A 19917-nucleotide genomic window follows, 5' to 3' on the forward strand; every position below is an offset into this window, starting at 1 on the left:
TGAGTCCCCCAGGCGTCCTTATTTCTCCCATATTAATGGTAATGACAAATCTTATAATTGTTGCTATTTTTTGTTTCTGTTATTTATTAAATCTAGTGTGGCATCTAGATGATATGTAAAAAAAGTGGTCCCAGAATACAACCTATGTTTGTCCTATAGATGAATATGTAATTTTTGTTTTCTTTGAAATGGTTCAGAAGTAGGAAAACTGAGCGGTAATGAAATTTCTGAGCACTAAGTGATGAAAAACTAATTATGATATATTCCATATTTGTCAGCATGTCATCCTGTGGAATGAAAGAATTGCTTTTGTTATTCTGTTTTATTTTTGCTTGTAAGATAGAGGTGTCTTGGGCGCCTGGGTGGCTCAATAGGTTAAGTGTCTGCCTTTGGCTCAGGTTATGGTCCCGGGGTCCTGAGATCAAGTCCTGCGTGGGGCTCCCTGCTCAGCAGGGAGTCTGCTTCTCTATCTGCCCCGCCCCCCAATTCGTGCATGTACTTGCTCTCTTGCAAATCTTTTTTAAAAAATAAAGGTGTCTTGAAATAGGACAAAGAAAATTAGAAGCAGTAGGTAGGAATTTAGAAATGAAAATATAGTTGTCAGTGTTAATACTGTGAGAGGCCTTTGGGGCTGTGATAGGTGGAGGCGGCAATAGACCTCTTGCTAATGACAAAAGCTATTCTTTTTTAAGATTTATTTATTTATTTTAGAGAGCCAGTGCCTGACGGGGGGGAGGGGGAGAGAGAGAACCTTTAAGCAAACTCCCCGCTGAGCTCGAAACCTGACCTGGGGCTGGATCCTACCACCCATGAGATCATGACCTGAGGCGAAATCAAGAGTTGGACGCTCAACCCGACTTACCCACCCAGGCCCCCCTACAAAAGCTGTTTTTGAAGATAGTGATAGAATAATTCAGTACTCTGGGGCCTCAAAGCTTTCACCATCTTGCAAGAGTTAGAAATGTAGAACCTCAGGCCCCTAGAACTATTGATTTTGAATGAATGAATTTATATACATATATATGTAAATGCATTTTTAATGTATTTAGTGTAAATGTATTTTTTTTTTTTTTTAAGATTTTATTTATTTATTTGAGAGAGAGAGAATGAGAGACAGAGAGCATGAGAGGGAGGAGGGTCAGAGGGAGAAGCAGACTCCCTGCCGAGCAGGGAGCCCGATGTGGGACTCGATCCGGGGACTCCAGGATCATGACCTGAGCCGAAGGCAGTCGCTTAACCAACTGAGCCACCCAGGCGCCCCAGTGTAAATGTATTTTTAAGTAATCTCTACACCCATGATGGGGCTCGAGTTCACAAGCCTGAGATCAAAAGTCACATGCTCTACCAACTGAGACAGTCAGGCACCCCTAGAATCTCTGTTTAAACAAGATTCCCAAGTGATCTCATGCATGTTAAAGTTTGAGAAACATTGTTACCTGTATATTTTGACGCTAACAATAATATATGATGGAGGAGTCCCTGTGTGAAGTTAGGAAAGCTGAGTCTTCCCAGATTAACCCATCTCTTATATTAATGATTATGGAATAATATTTAGAAGGCTGGGAAGGAATTGTAGAAAGAGTTGCTTTTTTTAGTATATGTACTGCCGAAGCGAGCACAGAAAGAGTTGCTTTAAAAAGTGGAGTGGGGAGTGCCTGGGTGGCTCAGTTGGTTAGTCTGCCTTTGGCTGAGGCTATGATCCCAGGGTCCTGGGATTGAGCCCTACTTCAGGCTCCCTGCTCAATGGGGAGTCTTCTTCTTTCTCTCCCTCTGCCCCCACCACTCCCACCCCCCGCTGGTGCTCTCTCTCTCAAATAAATAAAATCTTTTAAAAAAAAAAGTGTTTTGGAGTGGTGCCTGAGTGTTACCTTAGTTGGTAGAGCATGCAGCTCTTGGTCTTGGGGTCATGAGTTCAAGTCCCACGTTGGAGCTTACTTAAAATGAACAAATAAAAAGTATTTTGGGGGCACCTGGGTGGGTCAGTCAGTTAAGAGCCTGCCTTTGGCTCAGGTCATGATCCCAGGGACATCCGGCTCCCCCTGCTCAGCGGGGAGTATGTTTCTTTCTCTGCCCGCTGCTTCTCCTGCTTGCGCGCGCGCTCGCTCGCTCTCTGTCAAATAAATAAAATCTTGGGGAAAAATATTTTGGAGGAAAGTATACTGATGTTCTTTTTCTTTTTAAGATTTTATTTATTTATTTATTTTAGAAATAGCTCAAGTGGCAAGAGGAGCAGAGGAAGAGGGACAAGCAGACTCCATGCTGAGCACAGAGGCTGACTGGGGGCTTGATCCCACGACCCTAAGACCATGACCTAAGCTGAAATCGAGTCGGAGGCTTAGCTGACTGAGCCACTCAGGCACCCCCTGATATTCTTCATATTACTTGAAATACACAGAATACGTGGATTGATTGTTTAAAGGGAATAGATAGATATGATAAAGCAAAAATCATAAAATAGTATAGAATCTATTTGTTGGGCATATGAGTGTTCACTGTAAAATTCTTTGACTTTTATATACTTTAAATTTTTCATAATAAAATATTAGGGAGGAAGATGAAAATGGGCATCATATACCAGATTCTATAGTTATCTTTGATTTGCATATTTGCTTTACTTTATAATGTATTAATACTTTCCTCTTTAAGAAGATAAAGTGGCTAATATTTTTTTGCAAGTGCCCCATGTACCAAACATAGTGCTTTACTATATGCATTATCTCATTTAGTCTTCATAACACTCTGATGAGTTAGGTATCGTTGCCAGTTTGTAGCTGAGAAAACCAACAAAACACAATTTAATATACTTGTAAGCTTAGGAGATGCATTTTGAACCTGGGGTCTCTGACTTAAGAGATGATGATTACCGCATTACCTGATTCAAGGGTCACCATGTACATTTTTGGCACAATAGAGTATTGTTCACTGTGAATACAAAGTGGAGGGGCGCCTGGGTGGCTCAATCGGTTAAGCATCCGACTCTTGATTTCGGCTCAGGTCATGATCTCAAGGTCAAGAGATCGAGTGTGTCCCCCCCCTCCCCGCCCCCAATCAGGCTCCTCGCTGGTCTTGGAGCCTGCTTAAGATTCTCTCTCTCTAAAAAAAAGAATACAAAGTGGAGCATTTCCCTGGAATTGTGCAACAGGGCTACCTGGCCTTAACCACTTGCTTATGGGGCTGCGTCATTATTCTCTTAAACTTATGCAAAATGAAAATTTAATATATTTTTCTGATGTGAACTTTGAATTGTGAACATTGAAAAGTCCATGACTTTTTCTTGTGTGTTTTGTTTTTAAGATTCTTGGATCTCCCAGTCAGCATCATTTCCCCGTAATCAGAAACAGCCAGGGGTGGATTCTTTATCACCAGTGGTCTCCCTTCCTAAACAGATTTTCCAGTCTTCAGTCCAACAGCAACTTACAAAACCAGCTAAAATCACTTGTGCACACTGCAGAAAACCTTTACAGAAGGGACAGACAGCTTATCAACGAAAAGGATCAGCTCACCTCTTTTGTTCTACCACCTGCCTTTCTTCCTTCTCTCATAAGTGCACTCCAAAGAAACGCAACGTAATAAGTAAAAAGTAAGCCGTACTTTTCAACATGCTTGAATACTGGCAATATAGATATGTGTTGAATGTAATTGGAGAGCTGCATAGATTCATGAATACAGTTGTTGCAAAGGTATCTTCAAGGTTTTTGAGCTTGAGTTACCCTAGGGTGTATCAGAGCTATAGGTTCATTTGTACTGTCCTTATTTTTTTTTCTTTTTTTATTAACATATGATGTATTATTTGTTTCAGGGGTACAGATCTGTGATTCATCAGTCTTACACAATTCATAGCGCTCACCATAGCACATGCCCTCCCCAGTCTCCATCACCCAACCACCCCATCCCTCCCACCCCCCTCTGCTCAGCAACCCTCAGTTTGTTTCCTGAGATTGAGTCTCTTATGGTTTGTCTCCCTCTGTGGTTTCGTCTTGTTTCATTTTTTCCTCTCTTCCCCTATGATCCTCTGCCTTGTTTCTCAAATTCCACCATATCAGTGAGATCATATAATTGTCTTTCTCTGATTGACTTACTTCGCTTAGCATAATACCCTCTACTTCCATCCACGTCATTGCAAATGGCAAGATTTCATTTTTTTGATGGCTGCACAATATTCCTGTGTGTGTGTATGTGTGTGTGTTTGTGTACACCACATCTTCTTTATCCATTCATCTTGTACTGTCCTTATTCTTGGCAAGAAATGGAATGTAGATATAGAGATAAATTGACCCTCTCCCTGCCACTGTCTTCGCCTCATCCCTTCCCCAGCTTTTACCTTAGGTCTTCCAAGTTGCTGCCACCCTTTTTGAATGCTTCAAAAAGTCACAATAACTTATGACAAGGTTCTTGTGCTATAAAATGTTTTTATCTCCAAATCATCTCTTGCCATATTAATTAGGAACTCTTGACAATGAAACCAAAAAAGTGGGTTTTGTTAGATCCAAAAATAATAGTTGATTCCTAGGATTAAATCATGAAAAAAACAAAAATGTTGTTTATTGTTCATATATTTGATTTTTATTAGAATGCAATATTCTTAAATGATGTCTGTCCCTTTTGTTTCAGAGATGTACCTACAAAAAGGGCTACTAACGTTCCTCAAGTTGAGTCAAGAGAATCCTCCCCAGAATTTTGTAGTACGTCTTTGCCTCCCTATGAAGACAACCAGAGTCTTAGAAAAAGAATTAATAAATCAAGATGTATAATCTGTAGTAAACTAACAGAGGTCTGGACTTTCATATCTTAGTTATTATCTAGGTTTTTTTGTTTTGTTTTTTTTCCTAAAGATTTTATTTATTTATTTGAGAGAGAATGAGATAGAGAGAGAGAGAGCATGAGAGGGGGGAGGGTCAGAGGGAGAAGCAGACTCCCTGCTTAGCAGGGAGCCCGATGCGGGACTCGATCCCAGGACTCCAGGATCATGACCCGAGCTGAAGGCGGTCACTTAACCAACTGAGCCACCCAGGCGCCCAGTTATTATCTAGGTTAACAGGGATAATTTTAACTTTTCAGTGTTATTATATGCTCTGCCATCTACATAATACACATGTCCTGGATCTACACAATGAAGTTAAAGGGAATGATAAGGATATGTTCAAACTAACTCTCTTAGGAACAGATATCCCATTTGCATGCTATGGAAAGTACACGGCTATTTCCATGAAATTAGATATACTCCTAAACAAAGCAGTAGTTCTCTGGTGAATTTTGTTCTTACTAGCCACTCTAAATAAAAGTGTAGGTTCAGGATGCGAAGGATGCAACCAATCCTGGTACAAGAATATGTAGAACAAGTGGAGTTAAGTGTGCTGATACCCTCACATTTCTTAAGTGGTATTGCCATCTTTCCAGTTCCTCAAAGAAGAAACATTCATACAGGAAGTCTTCACTTAACACAGTTCTTGGTGACTAAATTTGGTGTTTCCCAGAGCCTTGCAAATTGAAGATACAATTTTATCTCAGTTACCACAGAACTGAGCAAAGCACGAACCACCTTACTTGTGTATATACAGACACCATCCTGAATATGGTAGTATTATTCTTGTAGCCCCTCCCATAAATTTTCTAGGGCAGTGAAGTTTATAATACCAGAAATTCCCAATCCCTTTCTTTTAAGCAGGTCATATTAAAGTCTTCTAAACCAGTTCATTTCCTCTAGTTCTTAAGTGTCTCTGGGGAAGTTATTACTGATTTTATAGGTTTTTTGTTTTATGAATCTATGAATAAAATCAAAGAATGATTTTACAAAGAAATCAGAAATAAAAATGTAAGAGTAACAAAATGTGCTTATTAGTCTTTTCCCTGAATATTTCTTCCACAGAGAAATTACTAGAGGTTGGTTTTTGAGGGTGTGGGGGTTTTTTTGTGTGTGTTTTTTTTAAACTTTCTCATCACTTACTGTGCTAATCTGACTCATTTACTTAATAAATTCTGGCTTTTCTTTTAGATTCGCCATGAAGTCAGCGTTAATAATGTAATACATAAACTGTGCAGTAACCAGTGCTTTAATAAGTACAGGTTGGCCAATGGACTAATAATGAATTGCTGTGAACAGTGTGGAGAGTACTTGCCCGGTAAAAGTGCTGGAAACAATGTCCTGATCATTGAAGGTCAGCAGACAAGATTTTGCTGCCAAGGTTGTGTTAATGAATATAAACAGGTAATTCTTTTCAATGCATTTTAAATGATCAAGTATACAATAGCTTCTGCCTGTTAGCTTACAATAACCAGATTTATCTTAGAATCTCATTTAGTTCCGTTTTTGTCAATCTGTCATTGAGCTGTCCCATCTCAAATGAGTATTGAAATCAGTTGCATATTCTTAGCTAATTTCCCTTCCTCTTCTATTTTTTAGAATAGTGTAGAGAACAGGTATTAACTTTTCTTAAATGTTTGGTAGAATTCATCTGTGAACTCAGTCCTGGACTTTTGTTTGTTTAGAGTTTTTTGATTACTGATTCAGTTTTGGAAGATTATGTTTCTAGGAATTTACCCATTTCTTCTAGGTTGTCCATATGTTGGCATATAATTTTTCATAATGTCCTCTTAGAATCTTTTGTGTTTCTGTAGTGTCATTATTTCTTCTCCATTTCTGATTTTATTTGGGTGTTCTTTTTTTCTTGATGAGTGGCTAATGGTTTATCAGTTACTCTGTTTTATCTTTTCAAATGGTTTTTTCTATTTTTTTTTAATCTCTGAATTTATTTTTACTCTCTTGTTATTTTCTTCTTTCTACTGGCTTTGGACTTGCTTTGTTTTTTTCTAGCTCTTTTAGGTGTACAGTTAGATTGTTTGAGATTTGTTTTGCTTTTTAAAGTAGGCCTGTGTTGCTATAAACTTCCCTCTTAGAACTGCTTTTTGCTGTGTCCCAAAGATTTTGGACCTTCACATTTTCATTTTCATTTGTCTCCCTGTATTTTTTTTTATTTTCTCTCATTTCTTCATTGACCCATTCATTGATTGTTTAGTAGAATGTTTTTTAGCCTCCATGTGTTTGTTTTTTCCCATTTTTTTCTTATACTTGATTTGTAGTTTCACACTCTTGTTATCAATAAGGAAAGATGCTTGATATGATTTCAGTCTTAAATTTATTGAGACTTATTTTGTGGTCTAACATGTGATCTGTCCAAGCGAGTGTTCGGGGTGCACTTGAAAAGAATGTATTCTCCTGGTTTTGGATGGAATGTTCTGTATATACATACATACATATATACATATACATATATATACATATATATGTATATATACTTTTATATATATATATAATACATATATATGTTTAGTCCATCTGGTCTAATGAGTCATTCAAAGCCACAGTTTTGTTGTTGTTGTTTTTTTAAGATTTTATTTATTTATTTGACAGAGAGACACAGCGAGAGAGGGAACACAAGCAGGGGGAGTGGGAGAGGGAGAAGCAGGCTCTCCGCCGAGCAGGGAGCCTGATGCGGGGCTCAATCCCAGGACCCTGGGATCATGACCTGAGCCGAAGGCAGACGCTTAACGACGGAGCCACCCAGGCGCCCAAAGCCACAGTTTTCTTGTTGATTTGCAGTCTAGATGATTTATCCATTGATGCAAGTGAGGTGTTAATGTCCCCTCTATTACTCTATTACTATCAGTTTCTCCTTTATGTCTGTTAACATTTGCTTTATGTATTTAGGTGCTCCTGTGTTTGGTGCATAGATATTTACAATTGTATGTCCTCTCTTGCTCTCTTCCTTTGTGGTTTGATGGATTTCTTTAATGTTATGCTTGGATTCCTTTCTCTTTATTTTTTGTGTATGACAGGTTTTTGGTTTGTGGTTACCATTGGGTTCATATATAACATCAAATGTGTATAGCAGTCTCTTAAGTTGATGGTTGCTTTATTTCAAGCGCATTCTGAAGGCACTACATTTTTACTACCCTTTCCACATTTTATGTATATGATGTCATATTTTATTTACATCCTTTTATTTTGTGTATTCCTAAACTAATTTTTGTAGATATAATAGATTTTACTACTTTTGTGTTTTAATCTCCATACTGGCTTCATAAGTGATTAATCTACTACCTTTACTATATATTACTATATATTTTACCTGTGAAATTTTTTCTTTTTATAATTTTCTGTGATTTATGGCCTTTTCTTTCCAGTCAAAGAATTCCCTTTAACATTTCTTATGGGGGCCTGGGTGGCTTAGTTAAGCCTCGGACTCTTGGTTTCAGCTGAGGTCGTGATCTTGTGATCTCAGGGTCCTGGGATCAAGTCCCGTGTCAGGCTGTGTGCTCAGCTAAGTCTGCTTCCCCTCTCTCTTTCTCTCCCTCTCCCCCGACACGTGCACACACACTCTCTAAAATAAATAAATAAATCTTTAAAAGAATTCCTGGAGTGCTTGGGTGGCTTAGTCAGTCCCTGCTCAGCAAGGAGTCTGCTTCTCCCTCTCCCTCTGCCCCTCCTCTCTGCTCATGTGCGCTCTCTCTCTCTCTCTCTCTCTATCTCTATCTCTGTCTTGCTCTCTTTTTCTCAAATAAATAAAATCTTTAAAAAAAAAAATCCCCTTTAGCATTTCTTGTAAGGCTGGTTTGGTGGTGATGAACTCCTTTAACTTTTGTCTGGGAAACTCTGTTTCTCCTATTCTGAATGATAATCTTGCTGGGTAAAGTATTCTTGGTGATAGGTGTCTTCTTTCAGCACTTTGAATATCTCATACCACTTTCTTTTGGTCTGCAAAGTTTCTGCTGAAAAATCAGCTGATAGCCTTCGGTTTCCCTTGTTTGTAACTATTTTCTCTTCTTTAAAAATTCTGTATTTATCATTACTTTTTGCCATTTTCATTATTATGTGTCTTGGCATGGACCTTCTTGTGTTCATCTTGTTAGGGGCTCTCTGTGCTTCCTAAACTTGTTTCCTTCCCCAGATTAGGGATGTTTTCAGCTATTACTTAATTGAAATGTTTCTTTCTGGCATCCTTATACTGCAGATGCTATTCTGCTTAATGATGTTGCAGAGTTCCCTTAACCTGTTCTCACTTTTTATTCTTTTTTCTTTTTGCTGTTTAGCTTGAATGATTGCCAATACTCTTCCATATTGCTGATCTGTTCTACTTCCTCTCATTTGCTGTTGATTCCCTCTATTTCAGTTACTGAATTCCTCAGCTCTGACTGGTTCTTTCTTGTATTTTCTGTGTCTTTGTTCAAGTTCTGATTCATCTACTCTTTTCTCAAGTCCAGTGAGTATCTTTATGATCATTACTTTGAATTCTTCCTCAGGCAAATTGCTTATCTCCATTTCATTTAGCTTTTTTATTGTAATTTTGTCCTGTTCTTTCATTTGGGCCATATTCCTCTGTGTTTGTTTCTCCATATTAAGAAAGTCACCTATATCTCCTGGTCTTGAAAATGGTGGCCTTATGTAGAAGTCCTGTGGTGCCCTATAACGCAGTCTTTCCTAGTCACCAGAACCAAATGCTCCAGGTGTGTCCCTTGTGTGGGGTGCTTGCGCCCTCCTATTGTAACTGAGCCACGATTGCCTTCAGTTCAGCCACTTATAATGACTCACTTTGTTTGCTGTGGGTGCAGTGGGCAGGGTTTGCTCCGGGTGCTGTTGAGGAACCTGTCATGGCTGCTGCAGGCAGCTATTGTGGTCTCATTGGTGGGTGGGGAAGCCGTCAGCCTAGCAGTCTGTAGTTAGCCTTTCTGACACAGCTATAGGTGCATCAAAGGGCAGGTCTTGCTCCCTGTGCAGCCAGCTAGGGTTCCCAGCTACAAGAACTGCACGCATGGTGTGTGGGCTTATTTCCCCCCACTTTCCCAGCGCGGGAATCACTTTGGAGTGGCGCCAGTCCCAGCTAAGGCTGCCAGGTTGGATGGGGCAGGGTACACAGTGCTAGCAAAGTAGATGGAGAGTGTTTGTGTTGGCTCTTGCAAGTGACCAGTTAGTTATATAGGCTGGGAGGGAATGGTACCCACTAGCACTTTTCTTAGAGTAATCTGCAGATCCTGCCCATTTGGCACACCTTCTAAAACAGGTCAATAAATCTTCATGTATACCTCAGGTGCTTTTAAAACTGCTACTTCTCTTCTGTGTCTCAGGTTGTTATTTAGTATGCTGGCACTTTAAGGGTGAGCACTCAGTTTCCTGTTGCCTTCCAGCTATCCCAGAGTTAAGCCCACTGATTTTTTTTTTTTTTTTTTAAAGGCAGAGGCGTTACTTTATTCAAGAAGAGATGAGCCAGACACAGACACAACATGGTAGGAATACAGGGGGTCAGGGTCAGGATATAGGAGCATACCCTCACTCTGTGGCCAGACACCCCAAGAGGGTGTAGTGAGGGGGGACAGGGCTGGTGCTGTCCCTATCACGAAGACCACCACAGCCCCCTCCCCTGGGAGGGACCTTTCCCAGCCTACTGAAGGGGGGGGGTGCAAGGAAAGGGGCCTGGTCCTATAGTAGTTCATATAAGCGCCACTGGTTTTTAAAGCTTCTGGAGTTAAGCCCTGCTGGTTTTCAAAGCTACACATTACAGCAATTCATCTTCCCAGCGCAGATCCCCAGTGCCAAGAGTGTCCTGTGTGTGGTCTGAGCCTCTCTTCTCCATGCTTGTGGATGTCTCTCCTAGTTGTGGTTAGTTACACCAGGTATTTGGTTCTCAGGTACATCTTTTTTCAGTGTGGACTTTTCTCTATGATTATCCATGGAAGGTCTGTTCTGCCAGTCTTTAGGTCATTTTCAGTTAGTGTGTTAGGTATAGCTGTTTTCTTGTGTCCATGGATCAAGATGAGCTCAAGACCCTCCTACTCTGCTATCTTCCACCATTTGGTACCATATCATTTTAATGGGAAAAGTAAGAACTTTTTAACAAGTAGTGCTAGGATGGATTTTTGGTTATTTGGAAATAAATGAGCCTTGACCTCATTTTTTTTCCATACAAAAAAATTTATTCAATAAATGTAAAACCAGGAATGTTTTTAACCCCTATTTCATTGGATAAGGATTTAAGTGGTTAGTTTAAGGGAAGAGTAGCCCTGAAGTGTGCAAAGCTTATTAAACAGTAGAAGAAACAATAGGTGTCTATAGTTAACTTTTAAGTTTTTAAAAGGAAGGTTTATTTATGTTATCTTTATTATTTTCTTTATATATACCGTACCTCTTTTTTTTTTTTTTTAAGATTTTATTTATTTAATGGAGAGAGAGCGAGTACAAGAGAGGGGAGCGGCAGGCAGAGGGAGAGGGAGAGGCAGGCTTCCCGCCAAGCAGGGAGACCGATGCGGGGCTGGATCCCAGGACCCTGGGATCATGACCTGAGCTGAAGGCAGACTCTTAACAACTGAGCCACCCAGGCGCCCCTACAAGTATTTTTTTTAAATGGATGATTTACTTGTAACTGCTTGGACCATGACTTTTTACTAAGTTAAAGGCAGTGAGCTCATAAACGGATATAATGCATATCATCTGAAGAGCATGAAACTTACACATAGATAACCCACTTTTTACTCCTAAATGAACACCAAAGGAAGTAAAAACAAGAAAATACACATAGTCAAAATAGGCAGCAATTATATATCCAGACTTTCTTGAATTACTATATTGTCTGCCACTCTGATCCCCAAAAGAAAGTCTCTCCATTCTACCATGTATATCTCAGTGATGCAAAATAGCTCATAAACAGTTGGCAGATACAAGAATGATATTTCCAGGGGCGCCTGGGTGGCTTAGTTGGTTGAGCGTCTGCCTTTGGCTCAGGTCCTGATCCCAGGACGGATTCCTGCATCAGGCTCCCTGCTCAGCGGGGAGCCTGCTTCTCCCTCTGCCCTTCCCCCCTGCTTGTGCACACTCTCTCTCTCTCTGTCAAATAAATAAAATCTTAAAAAAAAAAAATGATATTTCCATATATTATAGAAGTTTTATAAATGTACCTCCCCCACCACCATCACATTAATGGTTAGTGTCAGGCCTTTTCACAGTAGAAAGTCTTAATAATATAAGAAGACTTTAAGGAAAAACTGAAATCTTGCAGTTAATGGTTTATCTGAGAAAAGCATACACCGTAATTAAATGCAGAGATGGAATCTTGATCTTACCCAATGACCTAACCAGTGGTCATTTTTTTCCCCTAAGGACATTTGGCAACATCTAAATATTTTTCATTATCACAGTTGGGGTAGTGCTGTTGGCATCCACTGGTTAGGGGCGAGGGATGCTGGTAAACATCCTGCAATGCACAGGACAGTCCCTCAAAATAAAGAATTATCTGGCCCAAGATGTCAATGGCGCCAAAGTTGAGAAATCCTACAACCAAAGGATAAATAGATGGCTGGATGATACACATGGTAAATACAATGAGAAGGAGGAAAACTAAATTTCTTTCTTCCTCATTGAAAAGCCAATTTGTGATGCCTAAAACTGGGAGGAAAAGCCAGTAAATAGCGATACAAACATGTTACTTTGAGATTTGGACATAAACACCAAATGAATCAGCTAATAGTGTTAAAAGTGATTAACTTCTGGGAAAGAAAAAATGGGTAAAGGTGGTTGTGGAGTGCTATTTGTTTTAATTAACCAGGTAAAACTAGTTGTTGCTTTATATTAAATGTATATTCAATTTTGATTGAGTAAAACCTTTACAATATGTTAAAGATACTGAAGTTCAGAGAAAGTGTCTTACCCAAAGTCACATAGCTAGATTTGACCTTACATCTAAAACCCTAGTTTGCTCTATTGAATCTGACATGAATATTTAATTATACATGTGCCTTATCTCCCTTAATAAGCTGTAGGTTCCCTGAGGCCAGGATCTATATCTGATTCAATTTAGTAATCTTCAGAATAAGTAGCCTTCTATGTGGGGTGACTTAACCATCTCACTGGGACACTTCTGAGAGTGAAATGAGATTCTGTCAATAAATATAGTGCTCTTCATCTTGATACCTTTCTTTCCAGTGGTTTTTTTGTTTTGTTTTGTTTTGTTTTCCCCTTCTGTTTTTTTAGAGGCTTTATAGTTAATTGGTGCCTGCCTCACCTGCTTTTTACTTAGCTTCAGTTTTCACCCAGGTCATCAGTAAAAATGTTGGTTGTGAGAGATGTAGTATTGCACTAGAGTATTTTTGAACTTCATTTTCAGAGAATCTCAGATGAATGTCCCTGGAAAGATGTCTGAAGACACACATAGGGAAAGATATAACCAGTTTAATCTTGGAACCTAGAATAGAAAGCAGAAAACCCATGAGCCTTTGGATCAGCCACCTTTGTCTTCTTCTTATCAGTTCTTGGTATTAGACCACATTCAGTAATTGTCAGATGATCACAGGTATCCTTGTTAGAGCTCATGCCCAGAATAATAGCTAACATGACTGTGGTGCCAGATACAGTTTTACATGTATTTTTGCATTTAATCATCTAAACAGTCTCCCTAGTTAGGTGCAGTCGATATCTTCATTTTATTGCCAAAGAAATTGAAGCTTCAGTGGTCAAGTAACTTGCCCAAGGTCATACAGTTGGGACATGGCCCATCCATTGAGAATTATGACTATAACAAGTTGAATACCTGTTCATTACCAGGAAACTCAGGAAGGAGAAACAAGTCTAAGCTTGGATTTGGTTATATAAAAAATAACACTAACTATAGTCATTGGCCTTCTGTTGGCTTTTTTGTATGCTTTTCAATACAGTTTCATCCAATCCCATAGTTTTAATTAGTAGATTTTGATAACTTCCAAAATATATCTGTAGATAATATTTCCCTTTTTTTGTTTTTTTTTTGTTTTTTTTTAATTTTTTTTTTTTGTGTGTGTAGATATTTTTTCAGTTTTAGACTAGTATATCCATTTGTAATCTCCATTTGAATGTTCCACAAATACCTCAAATTCCTTGTCTAAAACTGAAACTCCAAACCCGTTTTCGCTCTGTTTCCCGTATCCGTAAACGATCCCACCATTCAGTCAGATGCCCAGGCAGAAACTTAGGGTCATTCTTTACTCCTTCCTCTTCCTTGGCCTCCAGAGCCACTCAGTTACCAGTAGTCCAGATATCTCTCAACTCTATCCTATCTCTGCTCCTACAATCCTAGATATATAGCCACCATCATCTCTTGCCAGAATTAAACTACCATAGCTTCTGACTGTCTCTGTACCCTTCATCTTCCTTACAGTTAGAAATCCATAATGCAATCAGCAATCTTTCTAAGTATGAATTTGATTATGTTGCTCCTGCTTTTTTTACTTCAGTATGAATTTGATTATGTTGCTCCTGCTTTTTTTACTTCATGCTGCCAATGTTGCTTTCAGGGTTAAATCAAAACAAAACAAAGCTTTTAGTTGGTTTGTTTTTGTTTTTAAAATTTATTTATTTTAGAAGGGAGAAGGGCAGAGAGAGAGAGAATTTAAGCAGACTCTGCACTGAGAACGAAGCCCGACGCGGGGCTTGATCTCACAATACTGAGATCATGACCTGAGAGTCAGGACACTTAACTGACTGAGCCACCCAGGCACCCCAAGACTCTTAGTTTTCTTAAACATTATCAAGTGCAGGGTTCCAGTTGTGCTGTATACAAAAATATTACAGCTAATAGGGTGCCATTCACATTGTATACATTTTTGTTATTTTGAATTTTATTGACTCTAAAATCAGTTATAAGTCTTATTATTAAATGGAATCATGTAATAGTGATACTTTGTGACTGGCTTTCACATATACTGTTTCCAAGGTTCATCCATGTAGCATATAACTTGTTTTTATCGCCAAGTAATATTCCATTGTATGGATAACACCCACATTTTGTATTTATCCATCAGTAATGGACATTTGAATTATTTCTAGTTTTTGGCTATTATGAATAATGTTGCTGTGAACACTTTGTACAAATCTGTGTAGACCTACATTTTCATTCTGGTATTGGTGGGTCATATGGTAACTCTTAAGAAATTGCCAGGCTATTTTCCAAGGCACCTGTACCATTCTACATCTGCACTAGCACCTCAGGAAGGTTTCGATTTTTCCACATCTTTGCCAACACTTGTCATTATATATCCTTTCATTATAGCCATCATAGTGGGTGTGAAGTGGTATGTGGTGGTTTCGATTTGATGACGAATGATGAGCAGCTTTTCATGTGCTTATTGGGCATTTGTATATACATTAATTTTTTAACATTTTTTTAAGGATTTTCTTTCTTTATTTTGAGAGAGAAAGCACAAGCGGAGGGGAGGGACAGAGGGAGAAGCAGGCTCCCTGCTGGGAGCCCAACTTGGGGCTCAATCCTAGGACCCTGGGCTCATGACCTGAGCCAAGGGCAGATGCTTAACTGATTGAGCCATACAGGCGCCCCTCTTTTTAACAATTCTAAGATAAAGTTGTAATCTATTTCTCCCCAGATGATGGAAACAAAATCAAAAAATTTGTCAGCATCAGAAAACAGAAAAAGGAATGCGGTTAGAGAAGAAGAAAATGAGAGAAAATTATATGGACCATCGAATACTCTTTTAGAAAAAAAAGAGGGAATACCAGAGAAAAAGGAAAAGACTTCAGAGCTACAGGTTTTGGCAGAATATAGCACAGATGCATCACTGATCAAGCAGGATGTGAATTTACCTTCTTCTATGTTAACCATAGCTGATAAATTTCAAGAGCCACTGGAAGAGAAAAAATCAGAAGACTGCATTATATCAGTTGTACTTTCTACAGACCCAGGTACATGGCCCCGAATTTTGAATACTAAACAACGGGACATTCTTGTTGAAAACGATCCACCTCAAGTAAGAAATTTTAACTTTCCAAAAGACAATACAGGGAGGAAATTTTCGGAAACTTACTACACACGAATTCTTCCAAATGGTGATAAAACCACTAGATCCTGGTTACTTTATTCGACTTCAAAAGATTCTGTATTTTGTTTGTATTGCAAACTCTTTGGGGAAGGAAAAAATCAACTGAAGAATGAGAATGGCTGCAAAGATTGGCAGCATTTATCACATATTCTTAGCAAACATGAGGAAAGTGAAATGCATATCAACAATAGTGTTAAGTATTCAAAATTAAAATCTGATTTGAAAAAAAATAAAACTGTGGAATCTGCAGAACATGGATTACATGAGAATGAGAAAAATGATGGTGTGCTCTTGTTGTACACATAATATACCTGATGTGGTTCTTGACATAATAGGGTCTTAAATTTATTCAGAAAAGATCTGTACTCTAATGGTCAGTACCATTTTTGTTGGGAGGCTCCTATGACTTGGAGCAGTTCATTAGCAATAAGTATAATAGCAAATAAATAGTAAAGAATGTTTCTGTTCCAAATTCTAAAGCTAATTGGGTTCAGTAGTAATTAATGCAGATTTCAGTAAAGGCAGTTATTTTTTCATTCTGTGTGAATTCACACCTTTTACAATTGGCATTTGATGACTAACATTTAACATGTTTGGTTAATTTTCTGTTCTGATTACTTTGAAAGGAGGAGAAAAAGGCTTCAATTTATCAATACTAGTTTGAACAAGATACTGTGTGACTATTCTCATCATTATTAAGGTAAAAACATTCAGAAACAGTTTGAGAGTAGAATGGAATCTGAAACTGCAGCTTTTTGCTATTAAACCAAATACCTGTGATTTATTTCTTTTGGGCAAAACATTTTTTTATTATTTGAGCAAAACAGTATTATTTGTTACATTATATTAAGGTGATTAATTTGCATTTTATTGGTCTTAATTTATAAATGTTTTTGCTCTTATTGTTGTGTGAGAACTATAAGAATGAAGAGTGTATACCTATTTTTATGTTAGTACAAATCTAAGAAATATTAAAAATATGTTAAGTCAACCTTTAGGTATTGTGGCAATTTTTTTTCCTCTGAAGGAGAGTACATTGTGCTTAAATTTGAGAAATACACTAATGAAAATTAAGGATCTCTGTTTTTTCAAATGGTCACTATTCCCATCACTATATTTAGTAATTCTCCCTTTGTATCTGATTTTGGATACCAACTTTATCATATATTAAATTCTTACATATACCTGGGTTGTGTTTCCAAGCTGTGGAACAAAATGGCATATGAGCGATGACCAGAGCAGAACAAGGTGCATTCCCTTTGGGGGGGGTGACGCTAGGAGTACTTGTAGACTTTGTCAGTGATGCCAGTGCATAAAGGTATTTTTAGAATACCTAGGAAAATCATTCTCATTAATTTATAACCATTTTGGTTTTTGACACTGGACCGTTTCAGTCTTTCGGAGTTGGATTTGAATGAAGCTCTGGGATGTTTCCAAAAATCCAGTTTACTCTTGGAGGCCTAAGAGGATTCTCTAGGAATATAACACAGGTTTTGAAGTTCCTTTCCAAATGATTAATGGGCCCATTATTTCATTAAAACTTAACAGTTAATTGAATGACATTATATTAGATAGACGCTTGGTATCAGTGGTATCTGAGTAAACTAATGAAATCAGCCAGTGGCTACTTAAGATAATTTGCTAAAAACATTGAATTTGTCCATTGAGAAAACAATTAAATCCTTTCCTTTATTTATTTATTTGACACAGAGAGAGAGAGCACAAATAGGGGGAGCTGCAGGCAGAGGGAGTGGGAAGCCTGATGGCGGGGCTCTATCCCAGGACCCTGGGATCATGACCTGAGCCGAAGACAGACACTTAATGACTGAGCCACCCAGGCGCCCCAAATCCTCTCCTTTAAATTCTTTCATTTTTGGGACGCCTGGGTGGCTCAGTCAGTTAAGCATCTGCCTTCAGCTCAGGTCATGATCCCAGGGTCCTGGGGGATCCAGTACCGCATATCAGGCTCTTTGCTCAGCGGGGAACCTGCTTCTCCCTCTGCCTGCCGGTCCCCCTGCTTCTCATGTGCTCTTTCTCTCTCTTTGACAAATTAATAAAATCTTTAAAAAAAATTCTTTCATTTCTTCAACATACTGCACACACCTGTAAGGCACCATAAGCTCTTCATGTAGTAATGAAGTAAATGTGAAAATTTCAAAAGATGTAGATGCTGGGTTTATCCTTGTTCCCTGTAAAGTTCATTCAACTTTTTGGTATGTGAAATTTTTCATAATGAAATGTTGATGGAAAAATCAACTAAATTCAGAACATAATAAATATCTCTAGGCAGAGGAATAATTTTTTTTTCCATTATCAACTTTTTTTTAATTGTAAAATTACTATGTTCTTACTGTAGAAGGAAGGAAGAAAACAGTTAAAAGTCTTGTTTTTCATCTACTTCCCCTGCTGAAGGACTTGTCATCAGTGATCTGGACTGTACCCAGGGTTTGTTTTCATCTTTTTAATTTTATTGAGAAAAGGCATTAGGAAACATCTACCACTAATTTAATATAAAAAATTAGGAAGGGCAATTCAGAATAACAGTCCTTAAGAAATGGCAATTTATTGGTTTTCTCATTTCACAGAGGACAAGTGAAATTCTTTGATAAATTTTTTATATGTACAAGGTACAATTTGCTACACAGGATGTAAAAGTGAGTAAATGAAGAGCTCAAGTTCTGTAGAAAGAATAATGCTTTATCATTTTAGGTCATGTCGCTCTTCTGATTCAAAGCTTTGAAATTCCCCATTGCTTTTAGTTTAAAACTCCCAACTCCTTGGCACATCATAAATAGCTGCAATCCTGAGTGGCAGATAATAGGCAAAGAGGTTGTAGACAAAGACAACATTAAGTACAAAATTGTAGAAGTGACTAGTGCTCTATAATTTCGAATTATAAAGTGTGACCATGTTAGGATGAGATTAAAAATTTGAGAATTTAGGGGCGCCTGGGTGGCTCAATACGTTGAGCATCTGCCTTTGGCTCAAGTCATGATTCCAGGTTCTGGGGTGGAGCCCCCACGGCAGGCTCCCTGCTCAGTGGGGAGCCTGCTTCTCCCTTTCCCTCTGTCCCTCCCCTGCTCGTGCTTGCTCTCTCGAATAGATAAATAAAATCTTTAAAAAAATAAAGAATTTGAGAATTTATAGCTGAAAGAAAAATCTACGGCAATTACCCAAGTGTTTGTTTTTGACAAAGTTAGTTTAGGAAAATGGTGTAATATTAAGGACAAGGTTTTCAGAAACTTGTGATTTTTTTCTTTTTAAGGCAACAGTGATTTTAAATGTAGAGAGTAGATGATTATGAACTAACGTTCTGGAAGTCACATCTAGAATGAGCAGTTAATCCAGTTTGCTTCTACAGATAAATAAAGCAAGGGAAACCTAAAACCTGGGAAATTGGACTAACACCTCACACATATGGATGTTAAAAGACTTTCATGGGGCTCTTGGCTGGCTCAGTTGATTGAGCATGCGACTCTTGATCTCAGAATTGTGAGTTCAAGCCCCGTGTTTTAAGCTGACTTCAAAAAGACTTTCATGAGTCATATGCTTACAGATTAATAAAAATCTAATTAATAAACCCCTAGTAAAACTGATCAAGGGATTTAAAGAAATAAAAATAACAATATCAAGAATCACTGGAGGGGTGCCTGGCTGGCTCAGTCAGTAGGACGTGCGACTCTTTATCTCAAGGTGGTGATTTGAGATCCCATGTTGGATGTGGACATTACTTAAAAATCACTGGAGCTCCTATGGACATTAAAAACAAAAGGTTATGAACAACATAGGTCAAAAAATTTGACCAATTTGATGTAGTACACAAATCCTTTGAAAAACACAACTTACCAAATCTGTCCCAAGAGGGGCACCTGGGTGGCTCAGTTGGTTGAGTGTCCAACTCTTGATCTGGACTTGAGTCTTGATCTCAGGGTCATGAGTTCAAGCCCTGTGTTGGGCTCCACCGTGGAGCCTAATTTAAAAAAAAATCTGTCCCGGGGTGCTTGGGTGGCTCAGTCATTAAGCGTCTGCCTTTGGCTCAGGTCATGATCTGACGGTCCTGGGATAGAG

The 19917-nt window shown here is 38.5% G+C and overlaps 1 protein-coding gene across 4 annotated transcripts in view; it reads left to right on the forward strand.

Annotated features, from left to right (window-relative positions):
* ZMYM5 (zinc finger MYM-type containing 5) overlaps positions 1-16950 on the forward strand; it is a 35139-nt gene extending 18189 nt beyond the window's left edge. For all 4 annotated transcript variants that reach the window (XM_032403400.1, XM_032403404.1, XM_032403403.1 and 1 more), the window contains exons 5-8: positions 3295-3580; positions 4612-4771; positions 5993-6205; positions 15397-16950. In XM_032403400.1, coding sequence (XP_032259291.1) covers positions 3295-3580; positions 4612-4771; positions 5993-6205; positions 15397-16155 — 1418 coding nt within the window. In that variant the 3' untranslated portion in view covers positions 16156-16950. The remainder of the gene's footprint in view (positions 1-3294; positions 3581-4611; positions 4772-5992; positions 6206-15396) is intronic.
* Positions 16951-19917: the final 2967 nt, after the last annotated feature.

The sequence above is a fragment of the Phoca vitulina genome, unplaced genomic scaffold (genome assembly GCF_004348235.1).
Source record: "Phoca vitulina isolate PV1807 unplaced genomic scaffold, GSC_HSeal_1.0 scaffold5, whole genome shotgun sequence".
NCBI lineage: Eukaryota > Metazoa > Chordata > Mammalia > Carnivora > Phocidae > Phoca > Phoca vitulina.